General features: G+C 44.3%; 2 protein-coding genes across 2 annotated transcripts in view; one reads left to right on the forward strand and one right to left on the reverse strand.

Annotated features, from left to right (window-relative positions):
• The window catches only part of LOC310773294 (sorting nexin-9-like), a 52254-nt gene extending 45202 nt beyond the window's left edge, over window positions 1-7052 (reverse strand). Inside the window, exons 1-2 of the mRNA XM_083633175.1 lie at window positions 6953-7052; window positions 659-745 (exon numbers count right to left, since the gene is read on the reverse strand). Of these exons, the coding sequence (XP_083489301.1) occupies window positions 659-745; window positions 6953-6961 (96 nt within the window). The 5' untranslated portion in view covers window positions 6962-7052. The remainder of the gene's footprint in view (window positions 1-658; window positions 746-6952) is intronic.
• Window positions 7053-12966: 5914 nt separating this feature from the next.
• Window positions 12967-18290, forward strand: part of bco1l (beta-carotene oxygenase 1, like) — a gene marked incomplete at both ends in the record, with an annotated part of 22222 nt that continues 16898 nt past the window's right edge. The window contains 3 exons of the mRNA XM_083633176.1: window positions 12967-13030; window positions 14591-14719; window positions 16457-16586. Coding sequence (XP_083489302.1) covers window positions 12967-13030; window positions 14591-14719; window positions 16457-16586 — 323 coding nt within the window. The remainder of the gene's footprint in view (window positions 13031-14590; window positions 14720-16456; window positions 16587-18290) is intronic.

An 18290-nucleotide genomic window follows, 5' to 3' on the forward strand; every position in this document is an offset into this window, starting at 1 on the left:
ATCCTAACCCCAATCATCATAACCATAATCCTAACCCCAATCATCCTAACCATAATCCTAACCCCAATCACCCTAACCATAATCCTAACCCCAATCATCATAACCATAAATTAACCCCTAACCCCAATCATCATAACCATAATCCTAACCCCAATCATCCTAACCATAATCCTAACCCCAATCATCCTAACCATAATCCTAACCCCAATCATCATAACCATAATCCTAACCCCAATCATCCTAACCATAATCCTAACCCCAATCATCATAACCATAATCCTAACCCCAATCATCCTAACCATAATCCTAACCCCAATCATCATAACCATAATCCTAACCCCAATCATCATAACCATAATCCTAACCCCAATCATCATAACCATAAATTAACCCCTAACCCCAATCATCATAACCCCAATCATCATAACCATAATTTTTTGTTAAATGCCTGAAATAAGGTCTGTGGTTAACAAAAGTTTATGAAACAGTGACGTTTGTGTTCAGCAAGATAACCCTCACAAGAGGAACACAGAACACTTTTATGACTTTTGAAGAGGAATGTGTGTGTGTGTGTGTGTGTGTGTGTGTGTGTGTGTGTGTGTGTGTGTGTGTGTGTGTGTGTGTGTGTGTGTGTGTGTGTGCGTGCCTGTGTGTGTACCTGGTTGAGCACAGTGACGGTCTCTCCCTCTCTGACTGACAGCTCGTTGTTTCCCGGTTCGGCCGTGAAGTCGTACAAAACCTGAGCCTGAAACACAACACGCAAACAACACGCTAACAACATCCCATCACATGATTTCACTTGAGAAAATGATCCAGGTGCAGGTGCAAAAATGTCCCCAAGAAATCTCAGAATGCTCCTAAAAACCGTGATTGAGGGGCAAAAATTGTGCGTGATTTTGATCATTTTGATTCAATTAATTTCATTTCCATTTACATCTCTAACGACCTATGTCTACCAGCTGCGTTAAGGCTCTGTGCAGCTGCCTGAACAGACCCACACTCATGTAATCTGTCAGACGCATGCAGCGGGATCTGACAAAAATAGAAAAGTTGCGTATTTTTTCCGTACCGCATGTATTGCCCATCTATTAACACGGACAAGAGTCTGATCCGGCAATTTTGCCGGACCCGCACGGAGCCGAAAAGCTGGAAACATACCTCCCACATGGACTGTCGCCCGGAAATGAGATACATGGAATAGAGCCCCGACCGATACTGGATTTTTGAGGCCGCATTCCAGGATAACGTGAACTGACCCCGGCCCCTCGGAGATTCCAGGCCGGCAGGCTTCACTCATGCCTCGGATTCTCCGCTCCACACCAAGGCAGCTGGCTGCCTGGTTGTCTGTGGCTCTCACTCGCGTAGCGCCGCAACACGCTGAATCGCACACGATTTGGGGGCGGAACACGCCAGGATTGGCCAATGACAAATCCAGTCCCCAGAATTGTCAAATCAAATCATCGACACGCTATTATGGCCCGCCTGTCAACCCTGTCATCTCAGACAAGATTTGTTTTCAGACTCCGACCCACGCGCTACTTGGGTTCCGTTGGGTTCAGCTCGTCTTTAACTCATTCATGGCCAGTTTAGGACTGCCAATATTTAGCACAGGCCAAAGATTTTCATAATTGTTGGTCATTTTTCAAGACCCACAGTAAATTATCTATTAGCACCAAAGTGATTTGCAATACCTCAAAATGAAGATGTACGTCTCTGGGTTCACCAGGAAAAAAAAAGTGAGCTTTTAGCATGTTCTGTACTCTACTTATAGCCATTTATATACACCCTGTTTTCACCCAAAATGTCTCTCTGAGAAAAGAAATTGCAGAAAAGGCAATTTTTGTAAAAGGGCACAATCTCAGGCAGAACTCACTCTCAATTCTTTTATTTTGAACTGTATTGACATCAGACATGTAAATATTATTCGTTAGGACACAAATGACAAAAAATATATATATATATATATATATATATATATATATATATATATATATATATATATATATATATATACACATGAAGTGCTTTTTTTTTACATTCAACAATACAGTTTACTCGGTGTGAGTGAGTGTGCAGACAGACACACAGACAGACAGACAGACAGACAGACAGACAGACAGACAGACACACCGACAGACAGACAGACAGACAGACAGACAGACAGACACACACACACACACACACACGATCCCCCTTTTAGATTTCTAACCCCACATAGGATAAGCAATAACCACGCCCTGTGGCGCTGGGATTGGCCAGGAGCAACACTGGAGGGCACGCAGCCCAGCGATTTCATGAACCAACTGAATAGCTCTTGAGAACAGACAGCGGGCTGCTGTGACTGCCTTCTGCCCGCTGCTGCCTAGCTGTTCCTGTGTTTATTTTGATTTGTTCTGGTACACCCGTCCTCGTCCATGTCTCCCTGTCATATCCTCCCTGCTATTTGATCGTTCCCGTTTTCCCCTCGGCTATTCAACACGTCCTCACCGCCCTCGCAAACTGATCGATCATTTCCTCATTCCTCCGATGATCAAACACATCTCTTGATTACTTTCTCCCGTTTTCTCCCGGCTGGCACAGAGGAAGGCGACTCCAGCTCGTGCAGCGCGCCGAGCGTTTCAATGGCGTTTCTCCTGTCTGCACAAGGAAGCGTTACCCGTTTTCTGCTTTTCCTCTTGCTCAATTTCAAAACAACAGCTGCGGTATGTGTTTGTTCACGTGTTGTCTTAGATGCTAGGGACCTGATACTATGTCAGAGGCTGGGGAAGTGTTTGAACTACGCCCTGCAGTAATAAAAACAAAAACTCGTCAAACACGTCATTGGCCCTCTGGGCTATTCCTGATAACACGTCAAAGACGTCTTTGGCCCTGAATGAGTTAAGGGGCACACACACACCCGCGCACGCATTAACATTTTGTGAGCAATACACACACACACACACGCGTGCGCCAATAGGGCAGGCGAGGTCACGCAGCGGTCGAGCTAGCGAGCACCGGGCAGCGGGCAAGACTAGGAATCGAGCACCCGTAGCACGCGAGATGCCTAGTTTTTTTAAACTCCACTTTGTCCGCCCAGCCACGTCCGCATAGTTAGAACATTTGGGGTCTGCTTGGCCAGGCAAAAACAGTAGGCAAGCTCTGAGGTTTTCCCATGAAGAAGGAAGTAATCCTGAAAGCTGTAGTTCCTCGAATGGCCACTTGAGGCAGGACTCAGAAGTCCCATCGTTCCCGTTCACCCCCATGTTAAAATGTCCCACTTTGTAACAGTGCTGAAGCATCTTACAGCCTGGACCGAAACACGGTTTTGGTCTATATAGCTAACTTCCACTTTTCATAACAAATGTAGGGGGGTCATATCTTATATAACTCGCCCATTTGGCGTAAAATACCGGTAGACGATATAAAAGGGGGTGATTGACAGATCGCCCGTCCAGTGATGATCGCGCAGCTCGCCGATCACGGACCAATAGCAGGCGGAGCTGCGGCTCTGGGAAACCCTCATCTCATGTGAGCTGCGTGCGCAAGCACCCCAAGATGGTGACAAATAACACTTTGCTGCAAAACGTGAGTCAAAAAATTTGTGGATGGGTTTGTCCAGATTATTTAGGTCAGTGGGCTTAACGCATCTGGGGCCAGTTGCACCAACTGGTCTTAACTATGCCTGGTCGTAACTCCTACGTCGGTCTTAGTTAAGACCAGTCTTTAGAGTGGATTTACGCCTGTTGCACCAACAGGGCTTACGTCTGGTCTTAACTACGCTGGTCGTAGCAATGCGCGTCCATGTGAATTGCCGGGGAATGCCCCCTGATTGGCCCAAAAATGTGCCTCACGCCGTCACTGTGCCACTACGCTCACAGTCCACTACTGTATGTGCGTCACTACACCCTCCCTCCTCCCACCTCCTGTGGAAGCTCCGGGGGAAAATGGCGGCGATTGAGTGGCAGGCAGTCTGAATGAAATTGAATGTAACGTTCCCAATTCTATGTATTAATTAAAAAATACGACCCTCAACATTTGGGAAGGCTAAGCCACACAACCAGTTTGTTATAATCGAACGTCATGCTTCGAAGGCGACTTTACGACGATGAGGACGGTGAGGACTCGATCACAGCAGGTCTCCGCTGATAGACTACCACGGAGATCTCTTACAGGCACAGGCACCTTACGCCTCCTCCTGACCAGGCGTAATATTTACAACCGGTCTTAGTGAGAAAAAGGCTTACGCCGGGTGCAACCAGCATAGCTGTTAGGTCCTAAAGTTACGACCGGCTTAGCTTAAAGGAGAACTTACCTCCAAAACACTTTTTTTCAGCTTTTAACCAATATATATGACTTTGGGGGTGATGTGTGAAGAATTCTGGTCAGAATTTCCACATTTGACACCAAACTGTTGCCATTTTACCATTTGTATCATTTTTCAGCAGCATATCTGGCATAAGCGCCCTCTAAGGGTCAAAGACTGCTTTTTTTTCTCTCAAATGAATGGGATATTTGACACGTCGTGATGTCACGGTGACCCAAAGACTATGGGATTTCAAGATAATTACTCCCCTACCCCCCCTGTACCCTTTCGGCTCCTCAGAACTCCAAGCCTATTTCTATTGAAGTTTGCTCTTAAAATACTGAACCAAACGTCGTCAAAGTTGGCACATGTCTTAATTATAGTTAGTTTCCTGCTGAATGTGTCATTACTTTATTGATATCTTACCTGGATAAGCTCGAATGATGATGTTTATATTATCAGTCCGAGTTGCAAGCACTGTCTCCAGCCCAGGCAGGCGAGAGTCGTACTGTTACATGGACGAGCCCCAAGCTCCGCGGGCGCGCGCAGCAGGCCAGCAGCAGCTGGGCTCTCTGTGCTCTGAGAGCAGCAGAGAGAGCAGTCTGATATTTCCGCAAACAAATATGGTCGCAGTTTAGCGCACATGTAAAATATAACGCTATACTACGACGTGACAACGTGACAAAGCTTCTCTAAACACATCGGCTACTATCATAATTCCCTGCATCCCTCCTACTGAGATTATATCGGTAATGATTTTGGACAGACTGAATGCGCGGAGGAGGAGGAGAGATCTGCAGCTCTGCCCTGAGTAGCCCTGAGAGCCACTCGCCTCCCCCCGACTACTGTGCCCGTCTGTGAAAAGCGTCCTGTCCAGTCGCACCTTCGCAAACAGATGCGGGATTCCCTCAATCCTGTACCCAATCTCAGACTGTATTCTCTAAATCGCACACCAGCTATTTCTGTCTGTTTGTTTGTTGCTCCGTGAGGTTACGAGCGCCCCATGCATGCAGCAGGCTGTTTCGCCAGCCTGGGTCTGGCAGGAGGGACGAGGCGCAGCCTGCCCTGCACTTAACAAGAATCACGAAAAGCCCCCAAACTAAAATTAAAAACGGATTTCATTGCGCGGTTTATCTCTAGTTAGACGAGGGAATTACGTGGAGAAATCTCGCATTGTGTTACCCCAGAGCGAGAGGTTTGTCCTCACTGTGTGCTGTGTGCTGCGAGCAGCGAGGCTCTTAACGTAAGTTTAGACAAGCCACGCACACACACATGGGACAAAATGGGACAAAAATAATTAAATTTCTAGTTCGCCACTGAATGGCCAAATTGATATAACTATCAACCATTTCAGGATTTTCTGTTTCCATACAGGCCACCAGCGTTGGCTAGTTGTTGATAATTATAAAGATATTGCCCCTCTCAAATAAATTATTTTTGAGGCAGTAGGCAAACTGTAATGGCGTCGATTTCCGAAAAAAAATCTTGACTTAACACAGCCAAAGAGTCTAGTATAGACAAGAGTATATGTCATTTCTTGGTTTTTTCCATAGGTATTTTCAAATCACTGTTCTAATACATATCTAGGGGGTAAGTCCTCCTTTAAGACCAGTCGTAAGACCACTTGGTGCAACCGGCCCCTGGTGTACATTGGGTTTAACACACACTCAGCACCTGCAAGCTGGTTGCCAGAAGAAGAGGATGAAAAGCTCACACAAACAGTGCTGTTGTTCACAACTTCACACTAAGCTTTAGCAACTGTATGCACCAAATTTCTAGAACGTGGGCCCCAAAATGTTTTTAAATGTCCTCCTGCCTGATGGAGAGTTTCCTCTCCACCAGACAGGGAGAGAGAGAGGAAGCCAGGAAAGTCTGGCTATCAAACTCTGACCTGGGAGGACACCTACACACACACACACACACACACACACACACACACACACACACGCAAGCGTGCCTGTGTGTGTGTGTTTGTGTGTAGGTGTCCTCCGCGTGTGTGTGCACACACACACACACACACACACCACTCATATATTGAGCTGGTTGAATGACTTTTAGGAAATTAAAACCAAGTTTCATATTAAATTAACATAATATCCTGTGAAGTCAACTCTCTCTCTCTCTCTGTGTGTGTGTGTGTCTCTGTCTCTCAGTTGAATTTATAGACTTTATCGATACATTATAATATTGCTATAATATTCACCCAATAATCAATAATCATATCCAGTGTGCCAATAAACTCAGTAATGAGCTTACACACATCATTATCTCTTATAATATTCAATCTAGACTATAAAGTGAGCTTTTTGTCCTTTAAAATATTTTGATCAGCAATATCAATAAAATATAGAATTTGACCATTTTTCCTGATTTATTCCTATTACATGTATTTATTTTCATTTTTTTTTAATCACTTTATAAAGTGAGTCTGCACTGAGTTTAGAGTGAGCCATATGGTAGTAGGTACATAATGTGTCTTGTTGCCTCTGGTAGATTCCTATATAGCAGCCTATGTTTTGTAATATTACTATAGGCAGTGGCAGTAGTGTTTCTGTGGGACTTTATAGTGAGTTTATACTCTATGATATTCATGTGGGAATTTTAGTGTGTTTCTAAAGACCATAATTGAGAAACAACAACAAACAACAAACAAACGTCAAAACTTCCTACCTGAGTCATGGCTGGAGCACACAGACATACACAAACCACACACACCACCACACACACGCGCACGCACGCGCGCGTGCACACACAGGCAGATGATTGAATTAAGTGATATTTAAGTTTAAATTGAAGTTAGTTTCCTCTGAAGTCTCATCCCTTTCTGGCTGTCTCATGTCTGTGAGAGAGTTTTCCTGTTTTCCTGCGCACTTCCCATAGACTCCCACAGTACTCCCTCTACGGGCAAGCTGCGCAGCATTAAACACATATAGCTTCCCGTTGTCTTTCAAAGTTAAACTTTATTGTCGAGCATTCGCTGCAGCATTTTCCTGTAATAGCATACATAGTATCAACATGAAAATTAATGATATATTCAGACCTGAATTCAAAGCACATTGTGCTTTTTGGGCACATGTTACTTTTATGGAGGAACACCTTTGTCTTATTTTGAAGGCAGACTCGTGTATTTCCGGTAGAACTCTGCTTATTCGGTTTGACTTGACACAGCTGAGGGCAGAACCCGGAAAAGCAGAGACGTTAAAGGGGCGTTTTCTGAGAAGTGTCTGGTTACACACAGCAAACAAACACTATACAAAACCAGTCTGTCCACAGTGGGCACGGCAAACCCCCACACTGGATCATCAGTATTTTAATAATCGGTTTATACAACAACAACAACAACAACAACAACTTTTTGCTATTTATATCACTGGGACTGTGTGTGTGTGTGTGTGTGTGTGTGTGTGTGTGTGTGTGTGTGTGTGTGTGTGTGTGTGTGTGTGTGTGTGTGTGTGTGTGTGTGTGTGAATTTATGACATCACTGATGTCATCAATGGGACTGATGTCATCAGTGGTTTATGACATCACTGATAATGTCATCATTGGGACTGATGTCATCAGTGGGACCAGGGGCGGACTGGGATCATAATTCAGGCCGGGCATTAGATACCAAGCAGGCCAGGCCGATACGGGCCGACGCGCGAAAAACTTGGGGCGTTTGAAGCTCAATTTGGGCCGTTTGAAGCCAGATTTGGGCCGTTTGAAGCCCTATTTGGGTCGTTTAAAGCCAGATTTGGGCCGTTTGAAGCCCAATTTGGGCCGTTTGAAGCCCAATTTGGGCCAAGTCCAATTTTACAATGAGATGCACCCACTTTAAACCTGAATAAAGTAATAAAACCACTAGTAAACCAGTAGGCGGCGCCTGGCCTGCTGTTCAGTGAGTGGCCTGGCCTGGCCTGCAAAAAAAAAAAAAAAAAAAAATGAATGAATTTTTTTTTTTGGCAGGCCAGGCCAGGCCAGGCCACCGGGCATTTGCCCGACGTGCCCGATTATGCAGTCCGCCACTGAGTGGGACAGACAGATACACAGAGCCCTAGCTCCCATTTATGATAATGATGATGATGATGATGATGATGATGATGATGATTCTCCTTCACATTAACTAGCAAATTATATTTTGTATTATTTTGTAATTGTTTTTATGTTTTTATTTTGAATCAGTTAATCAAAACCTTCTCGCAGTCATTCAGTGCAGCTCTGCAGAGTTTAAATAACTCTATGAGCCCATCTGCTGGACAAATGATGTTCCAACATGCTGTTGGTAGGAAAATTAGTGTTACATTACATTAAAAAATAGTTTAACACATTCACTGCCAACAGTTTTTTTTTTTTACTGTAGGTAGCTTCTGCCAAGGGTTTTTTTGAGGATTCTGGCTCATCTTTCAAGAGCCGAGGATTATTTTCTGCTAGGAATTTGTGAACACAAAATATCTCAAAAGAACTAATAGAATGTGTGCTTTCTCTGTCTAAAAGAGTTAGTTTGTAGAGTTAGTAGTTATGTAGGCATTAGCAGTTGAATACAGCATGGTTTCAGCGTCTGAGAAGGAAAGCTGAGATAATTGCATTTTTGTGAAATTCGATAGAACAGGCAGAACAGTCACTTTAACCATTTATTTTTGGCATCAGTAAGACATCAGACATCTAAACAATTAGTTCTGAACAGTAATTTCCTCCATAACAGCACCCCCACCCCCCTCTCCTTCAAACTCCTCCCTCCGTGGGTGTTCTCCTCCTCCCTCCGTGGCTCCGTGTGTCACAAGCGAGTCTCTGCTGTCTGTCTGTGCTGCCTGGCGAGGCTGCTCGTCGGGCGAGTCTAGATCGGGAACAGTAATTTCCTCCATAACAGCACCCCCACCCCCCTCCCGTGCGATTCTGGGCTTTTGAGCTTTCTGCTGCGTGTGTTGCACCCAGAGTGTATTTTAGGAATCCCCCATGTTGTGCGCCAGCTCCAGCGTGAAAGCGAAAGCGTTTTCGCCGCGTTTTCCTCCTCCTTCCTCCGTTTTCCTCACGCTATTTTCTGCTGTTTTTGCTCTGCTTTTTCTAGTCTGGAGAGCACTGTCGCCACTTAGTGGGTCGGTGGAATGGGTTGTACACGTTCGGTGGCTCCCATATTTTTATAGGAGACGTAGGGGGCTTGGATCCACGTCCCACCGTCAAAATTATTATTATTATTTTTTTGACGAGATAACTCGTCGACGGCAGTCAACCGTTGGATTTTTTTTGACGAGATATCTCGTCGACGGCAGTGAACGTGTTTAAGATGGTTTACACTTCGCATTTGTTATAGGAAGGATAATGTAAAGCAAAAATCAGCCTCCAGCAAATATTTTATAATCTCTTTTTAATCCAGGATCTGACTGAATTAGTTTGAGAACGTTTTGAAAACGGACTCAAAACCTATTTTCTACTGGCTGTTTCTGTGCAAAGCTAACTGAAACTCACATCATATTAATATAATTTGAGGTATAAGGTTCCCGCTCAGGTGCTTATTTGCGGGGCGACGGCCGCCAAGGGGCCCAATAAATTGATTAACTTTTATTGGCAGACACATGGTCCAATAAAGATATGTTAATCTTAACATCATATGAGGGTTAAACTGACATGAGCGACTGTCAAACAATAAACTGATTTAGATAGAGGCTCTGAGGAAAACCAGTACAAAGGTTCTTTCTGCACTTTAACATGATAACAATTTACGCTTAACACATCCTGATACCAACACATCACAAGCATTACTTTAAGACGAATATTGTGTTACTCATTGAGATTTGGTCAAATTTAATCTTGTTTTGTTCATGTTACTAAATGCATTAGTTAACATTAGTGAACGATCAATTACAGTAAAGTGTAATCTTCAACTCAATAGGAACAAAGAATAAATAAATGAGAAAAATCTACTTTTAACTGAAACATATGCAGAATGGAGAGTTTAAAGAGAAAAAGATGACTGGATTTTTAATTGAAACACACAGCTGAGGAAATATATGTTTTGAAGCAAGAATGAATTGTGGATTATATGTAATTATGCACTGTTAAATATCTGGTTAGATAAATTCTCCACAACAGATTTATGTAATAGTAGTCATAAATAATCATAAATGGTTTATATGAGACTGGCCCAGTGCCACTGATGGCCCAACCATTTATGCTGTTCAGTGTGTTGCTTTTCCCACCTAGTGTCAATCCTAGACTGGATAAAAGATAAAATATGGACATGATGACAGCTCCTCAAAAGATAAGCCAAAACATCTCAATTGCCCTCTGGTGGCTGGCTGCAGTATAGGTCTTAAATCCCACCCCTCGGATGGGACACGAACCAAACGGAAAAAATCTTAGTACACGTCAGATCATTTCCCCCCAAAGATGGTTGGTGGTATGTTCAAGTGTTTATCTTTCTTTGTCCTTTTAATTAGTTATTTGACGATGTAAAAAGTGGGTATGATGTGATTTGCTGTGACAGCCACTCTCAAACCTCTGTCAGACGGCGGCACGGCCAAGGGGGCTCAGCCCGACTCTACTGCGCAGACTCCGCCTCCGAATGACGTCACCCAAGCAAGATGGCCGCTCGCTGAAAACAGATGTTTTGGCTTCACTTTTGCATTGCATAGGAAGTTGTCCATTTAGAGTGCCGAAGACATGCCCTCTTCGGGGTTTGGCATGGAGCCTAAGAGATTTCATTCCCCATAAATGTTTCTGTAGATGTTTCGTAAAATCCTTATAAACCAGTTTTACTGTTCAAATCGAGTGAAATGTTCTATGGTCTCTCGTGATTCTGAATATAGCTGAATCGCTGGGTTTGACCAAGTAAAACAAGAAATAAGGATTTTACAAAACGCCTATGGAAAAATGAATGGGGATGCCGATGCCGACTGTTGCTTGGGCCGATGGGTCAGTGCTATCTCAATTCAGATAAGAGATTTAAAAAAATGAATGGGTGTCATAACGGTCTGCCTCATATCCACTGCAGCTTCAGCATAGTTGTCTTTATGGACGTCAGATTTAGGCGTCAAGCAGCCACAGGTTTGACTGTTTCCCCTCTGCTTCAGCTCCTTTCAAATTAAAAGCAGGCTGTGTAGATGAGAGGGGAATATGTACGTCTGTGTTGAAGTGTCACCATAGCTTGGCTGCAGCAAAGTTGCGGCTCCACCCTGGCAACCGATGTGCAGCACCCACCTGGGTGATGTGCAGCACCCACCTGGGTGATGTGCAGCACCCACCTGGATGATGCACAGCAGCCAGTTTGTGCCAGAATGCTCACCACACATCAGCTATCATGGTGGAGAGTTGAGGACTGAATGTGCAAATTAAGTAAGGATCCATGATTAGGTGGCCAAGAGGGAAGGAAGGCCTGCTGTGTGGGAATTTACCCACACAATATAATAATAATAATAACAATTTATTGGATTTATATAGCGCCTTTCTAGACACTCAAAGTGCTTCACATATCAGGGGAGGGAGGGAACTAAACTCATCCACCACCAATGTGTAGCACCCACATGGGTGATGCACGGCAGCGAGTTTGCATCAGAATGCTCACCACACATCAACTATCACAGTGGAGAGCTGCACTGAATGTGCCAATTAAGTAACGAGGGATGATTAGATGGCCATGCTTGAAGGAAGGCCTGGTGGGAATTTAGCCAGGGCACCGGGAGTTACACCCCTACTCTATTCATCAGACCAGAGTATTCATCAGACCAGAGGGGAAGAGCACCTCCTACTGGTTCTCCAACACCACTTCCAGCACCAGTCTCCCATCCAAGGAGTATCCTATGTCAGACCTCTTTAGCATCCCCAGGAAAGCCAATAATGTAATGCAGCAGCCACTGGTGCTGACAATATACAGTACATAATAATTGTCATAGATAGAGCCATAACGTGCCTCTGGGTGCCATCCACAATAATATACATGAAATAGAATAAATGTGCTCTAAAATGAATGTTTAATTGCAACATAGTATTACAAACAATGTGGGTGGAGGGGCCTAGGCAAAATCTCGCCTAGACATCCTGTGCTCAAACACACATAATCACTTATACATCAGATCGGCAATACGTCATTTTGTAGTTTGCTTTCATGCGCGCGCACGCTTTAGGGGGAAACCCGCCATAGGAAAAAACTGTAAAATAAGCAGAAAACGCTTCAAATAAACTGCGCATTCTATGGTAGTTGTAATATTATAATTGTATAGTTAGTTAGTATAGTTGTAATATTGTCATGTCATGGTGTCTTTGGGTAATTTATAAACTAAATTATGTTTTTTTTATGGATTTTTTTGTACCCGTATTTTGCATTGTAGTTAACGGCGAGTGGCTTGTGTTTTCCCCCTAAAAGAGGGCGGGACCATATGTTCTGATGTATACTGTAGAAGCTGCTGCGTGGCTTAAAAAAGGTTGGGGACTCCTGTCCTACATACCTGGTGCTGGAGGAAGAGACACAATCCAACATACCACCAAAGTTCAACAGCTCCTTAGCCAGGACCTTTATTGTGGAAAGGCAGACTGCAGTGCAGGATGCCAGGACCTTTATTGTGAAAAGGCAGACTGCAGTGCAGGATGGCAAAGTCCAGTTACAACATTGAGACAGATAATGTAGGGGAGACGTGGAGGAGTTGGGAGGAATCACGTAGACCCAGGCTTCAAAAGACCGGCTGCTCTCTGGGAACTCACACCTGCATCCAAACATGCAGTCAATATTCGGCAAGAACGGATCTGAAACGCCCGAGCCGCTGAAGGCAGAGGTGAAAGGTCGGTTTGACTACTTTATTACATAAACTAGAGTATCAATATAATACTTCAAGGGGCAGTTTGACTGTTATTGAGAGTTGATTTGAGTTAATTTGTGGACCAGTGACATCATTGGAAGGCACTGAATCATTGGATTGTAGTCTTCCGATGACATCACTGGCATCAAATTAACTCAAATCAACTCTCAATAACTGTCCAACTAAATGAATGTCTGCAAAACTGTTTAACTTTTTCAGATATGTGTGAGATCATGTGCAAAATAAATCAGCCTTATTTTTCAGTTAAGTGCCCCTTTAAAGGGATAGTTCTGTTTGTTTGAAGTTGGGTCCTATGAGGTACTCTCATACAGTCAGTGCACTGGGTAAAGCACTCTGGACGCATCGCGCACCGAGATAGGAGAAGTGCACTCCAGCTGCAACAGGCACAGAGAGCTGTCTGCTGAGTGTGAAGGGGGCCATGAGCAAAAATGTAGAAAACAACAGAAATAATACATAAAGTGCTTCCATACTGCTCACCTGGCATAATGCAAGTCTCCACAAGCCCTGAGATGCTAAGTTGACTTGAAAATATGTAATTTACACCCTGTTTTTAGCTAAAATCGTCACTATAGCAAGGTTGTACCCTAGTTGTTGTAATTTCAGCTGCTAGCTCCAGTGACGATTTCAGCTAAAAACAGGGTGTACATGACATCTTTTCAAGTCAACTTGGCATCTCAGGGCTTGTGGAGACTTGGATTATGCCAGGTGAGCAGTATGGAAGCATTTAATGTATTTTTTCTGTTGTTTTTTACGTTTTTGCTCATGGCCCCCTTCACACTCAGCAGACAGCTCTCTGTGCCTGTTGCAGCTGGAGTGCAGTTCTCCTATCTCGGTGCGCGATGCGTCCAGAGTGCTTTACCCAGTGCACTGACTGTATGAGAGTACCTCATAGGACCACTAGGTTCTGTATTTGAGGGGCCTCCAACCAAAAGCTCCAATAACTTCCAGATGAGGGAACACAGCGCGATGTGATGCTAAGTTGTGGCTTGAAGTTGGCCTATACAGTATGTCATCCCGGTGGTACTCTGTACACAGCAGTGAAGCTGGTTTTACAGGAGGATTTGACTTTCATTGATCAGAAGCTGAATCAATAAAACTCAAATCCAAAGTCAAATCAAAGTATAGTTTTTATTTTTATCTCATAAATGCCCCCCCCTTCTCACATCAGTTTTTAGTTTCATTTTATTTAACTAGAAGGAGAGTGCATCCAAAACTTTTTTATTTTTTCTGGAGACCCACTTTTTAAAAATGACAAAACATCGTAATAAACCAGCCATTTCCAAGAGATATAGGTTTGATACGTTTTAAGCATGCGCTATTGAAAACATAATACACATTAAGTAGCTGTGTATTCAGGTGGAGTTAACAGGCTGTCTCATTGCCCCCCACCCCTCTCATTCCTAAAATGTATTTGGTGACCCAAATAAAATCTCCTGCGGCCTGTGTGTGTGTGTGTGTGTGTGTGTGTGTGTGTGTGTGTGTGTGTGTGTGTGTGTGTGTGTGTGTGTATGTGTGTGCGTAGGCACCCTCCCGGCCTGGCTGCAGGGCACCCTCCTGAGAAACGGGCCTGGCTTGTTCTCGGTGGGCAAGTCGCAATATGACCACTGGTTTGATGGCATGTCACTCATACACAGCTTCACCTTCAGAGACGGTAGACACACACACACATGCATGCACACACGCACGCACACACAAACACAAACACAAACACACACACACACACACACACACACACACACACACACACACACACACACACACACACACACACACACACACACACACACACAGGGGGTATATTGGTTTGGTTAAGCCATACTAGGTTACAGAGGCCGTTGCAACAGTTGCATGTGCAACTCAATGTGGCATACTGTATGCACACACAAAAAAGTCATTTTGCTCTTGACATGCAGTAATTTTACAGTAGCAAACAGGGTGAGTAGCCATCTCTCTCTCTCTCTCTCTCTCTCTCTTTCTCACTCTCTCTCTCTCTCTCTCTCTCTCTCTCTCTCTCTCTCTCTCTCTCTCTCTCTCTCTCTCCCCCTCAAGGTTCAAGGTCCAAGGTAATCTTTATTATCCCCGATTTGTGGAGCAGCCAGTAGAAACATAAAAAAACAAAACAAATCATTGGGTAAACAGAAACAACAAATTACAACAATTACAATGTGAAAATCACATGGAGCTATTTAAGAAGCCAACAAGCATGTTGTGGGAGTTCTATAGAAGTCTATTGGACTACCCTGCACGTTGTGGGAGGTCTATAGAAGTCTATTGGACTACCCTGCATGTTGTGGGCATTCTATAGAAGTCTATTGGACTACCCTGCATGTTGTGGGAGGTCTATAGAAGTCTATTGGACTACCCTGGCTGCATGTTGTGGGAGGTCTATAGAAGTCTATTGGACGACCCTGCATGTTGTGGGAGTTCTATAGAAGTCCATTGGACTACCCTGCTTGTTGTGGGAGTTCTATAGAAGTCTATTGGACGACCCTGCATGTTGTGGGAGTTCTATAGAAGTATATTGGACTACCCTGCATGTTGTGGGAGTTCTATAGAAGTCTATTGGACTACCCTGCATGTTGTGGGAGTTCTATAGAAGTCTATTGGACGACCCTGCATGTTGTGGGAGTTCTATAGAAGTATATTGGACTACCCTGCACATTGTGGGAGTTCTATAGAAGTCTATTGGACGACCCTGCATGTTGTGGGAGTTCTATAGAAGTATATTGGACTACCCTGCATGTTGTGGGAGTTCTATAGAAGTATATTGGACTACCCTGCATGTTGTGGGAGTTCTATAGAAGTATATTGGACTACCCTGCAGGTTGTGGGAGTTCTATAGAAGTCTATTGGACTACCCTGCATGTTGTGGGAGTTCTATAGAAGTATATTGGACTACCCTGCATGTTGTGGGAGTTCTATAGAAGTCTATTGGACTACCCTGCATGTTGTGGGAGTTCTATAGAAGTCTATTGGACTACCCTGCACTTTGAGGGGAAAATGGGTACTCAGTTTGTAAAAAAAAAAAAAAAAAAAAAAAAAAAAAGAGTGATGCCAAGGCGTCCTGACCAAACGTCAGGATTTGACGAGTTACGAGTGAGCGACAGTAGCAAATCTCTGGTCAATGTTGGCATCTTGAGACTTCAAGAAAAAGATTCAAGATTTATTGTCACTCTGTTGTACAAGTATGCCTGCATGAAATTCTTATGGTAGGGGGCCATTACAGGACATAGTGCAAGTACAGTAGGTAATCAAGTAAACACTTGGTACACAATCAAGTAAACAGGTCAAAAGAAAGAAAAAAAACATTTAATGATCCTACTTATTTGTGACTGGACCAGACGGGGGCATGTCATGTCAACTCTTCCATGTTGTGGTGCTGTTTCAGGCGAGGTGTTTTACAGAAGTAAGTTCCTGAAGAGCGAAACCTACAAGAGGAACATCGGCGCCAACAGGATCGTGGTGACTGAGTTTGGGACCATGGCCTACCCAGACCCCTGCAAGAACATCTTCTCCAGGTAGGCCTAGCAGACCCCTGCAAGAACATCTTCTCCAGTATGGGTCCACCAAACCCACCATTCCCACCAGTTCCCTTCGCCGCTTCGGGGACGTGTCTGCTAGACAGGCTGCGCGGCCTTAACGCAACACTTCCTTGTGGAATCTGCCGATAGAAGTGGGTACTGTATACGCAAAGCCGACTGAAAAATAAGTGGGTAATGTATGTGACGTATACCTACATATACCCAATCTGGGAACACAGAGTCCATCAATCTAATGACTAATAAGACTCCGGCACAGACGGGCGACACTTTGCCGTTTCCGGTGTTGAGCAGATATTATGTCCACCCCAAGACTTCCGCTGCGGTCATTGTTTAGAGTCCGACGACGTCTCATATGCAGCTACATGTATATATTATTATTATTATTGCCATCTGGACCTAAACACCTACAATTGATCAGCTCCAACTCCGTTCTCACATCAATTGGACTGTAAAAAAGATGACCGCGACGCACAGAAGAGGAAGTCTTGGCGTGGAGATATCCGCTCTACACTGGAAACGGCAAAGTATTGCCCGTCTGTCCCAGAGTCTTATTAGTTGTCAGACTGACTCTGGGTGCCGAGATTGGCATGTACCCTGCACTACACCACTGAGTGTGACCACTTTAGATTGGCATATACCCTGCACTACACCACTGAGTGTGACCACTTTAGATTGGCATATACCCTGCACTACACCACTGAGTGTGACCACTTTAGATTGGCATATACCCTGCACTACACCACTGAGTGTGACCACTTTAGATTGGCATATACCCTGCACTACACCACTGAGTGTGACCACTTTAGGCATATACCCTGCACTACACCACTGAGTGTGACCACTTTAGATTGGCATATACCCTGCACTACACCACTGAGCGTGACCACTTTAGATTGGCATATACCCTGCACTACACCACTGAGCGTGACCACTTTAGATTGGCATATACCCTGCACTACACCACTGAGTGTGACCACTTTAGATTGGCATATACCCTGCACTACACCACTGAGTGTGACCACTTTAGATTGGCATATACCCTGCACTACACCACTGAGCGTGACCACTTTAGATTGGCATATACCCTGCACTACACCACTGAGTGTGACCACTTTAGATTGGCATATACCCTGCACTACACCACTGAGCGTGACCACTTTAGATTGGCATATACCCTGCACTACACCACTGAGCGTGACCACTTTAGATTGGCATATACCCTGCACTACACCACTGAGTGTGACCACTTTAGATTAACATATACCCTGCACTACACCACTGAGCGTGACCACTTTAGATTGGCATATACCCTGCACTACACCACTGAGTGTGACCACTTTAGATTAACATATACCCTGCACTACACCACTGAGCGTGACCACTTTAGGGCCACGTCTCATTACTCTACTATAACATGCCCGTTGACTCCTTGGGGGAAACCTTGTATGTATGTCAGTGGCAGGATTAACTGAGTTTGAGTAAATAAAAGGTTTTCACCAATATTGAACTTGATCCATGGAGCAAAGATTACTTGCAGCACTAAAAAAACTTATTTTTTTCATATTAATTGTTGGGCTGTAGGCTACCAGAGACCTTTTATCTCCATCCCTCTTGTCAGAGCCTTCACACCCCCCCAACGCCATCATGCCCCAATTCACTCTCTGTCTTTCTCTCTCTCTC

The sequence above is a fragment of the Poromitra crassiceps genome, assembly GCF_964638095.1.
Source record: "Poromitra crassiceps genome assembly, chromosome: 3".
Classification (NCBI taxonomy): Eukaryota; Metazoa; Chordata; class Actinopteri; order Beryciformes; family Melamphaidae; genus Poromitra; species Poromitra crassiceps.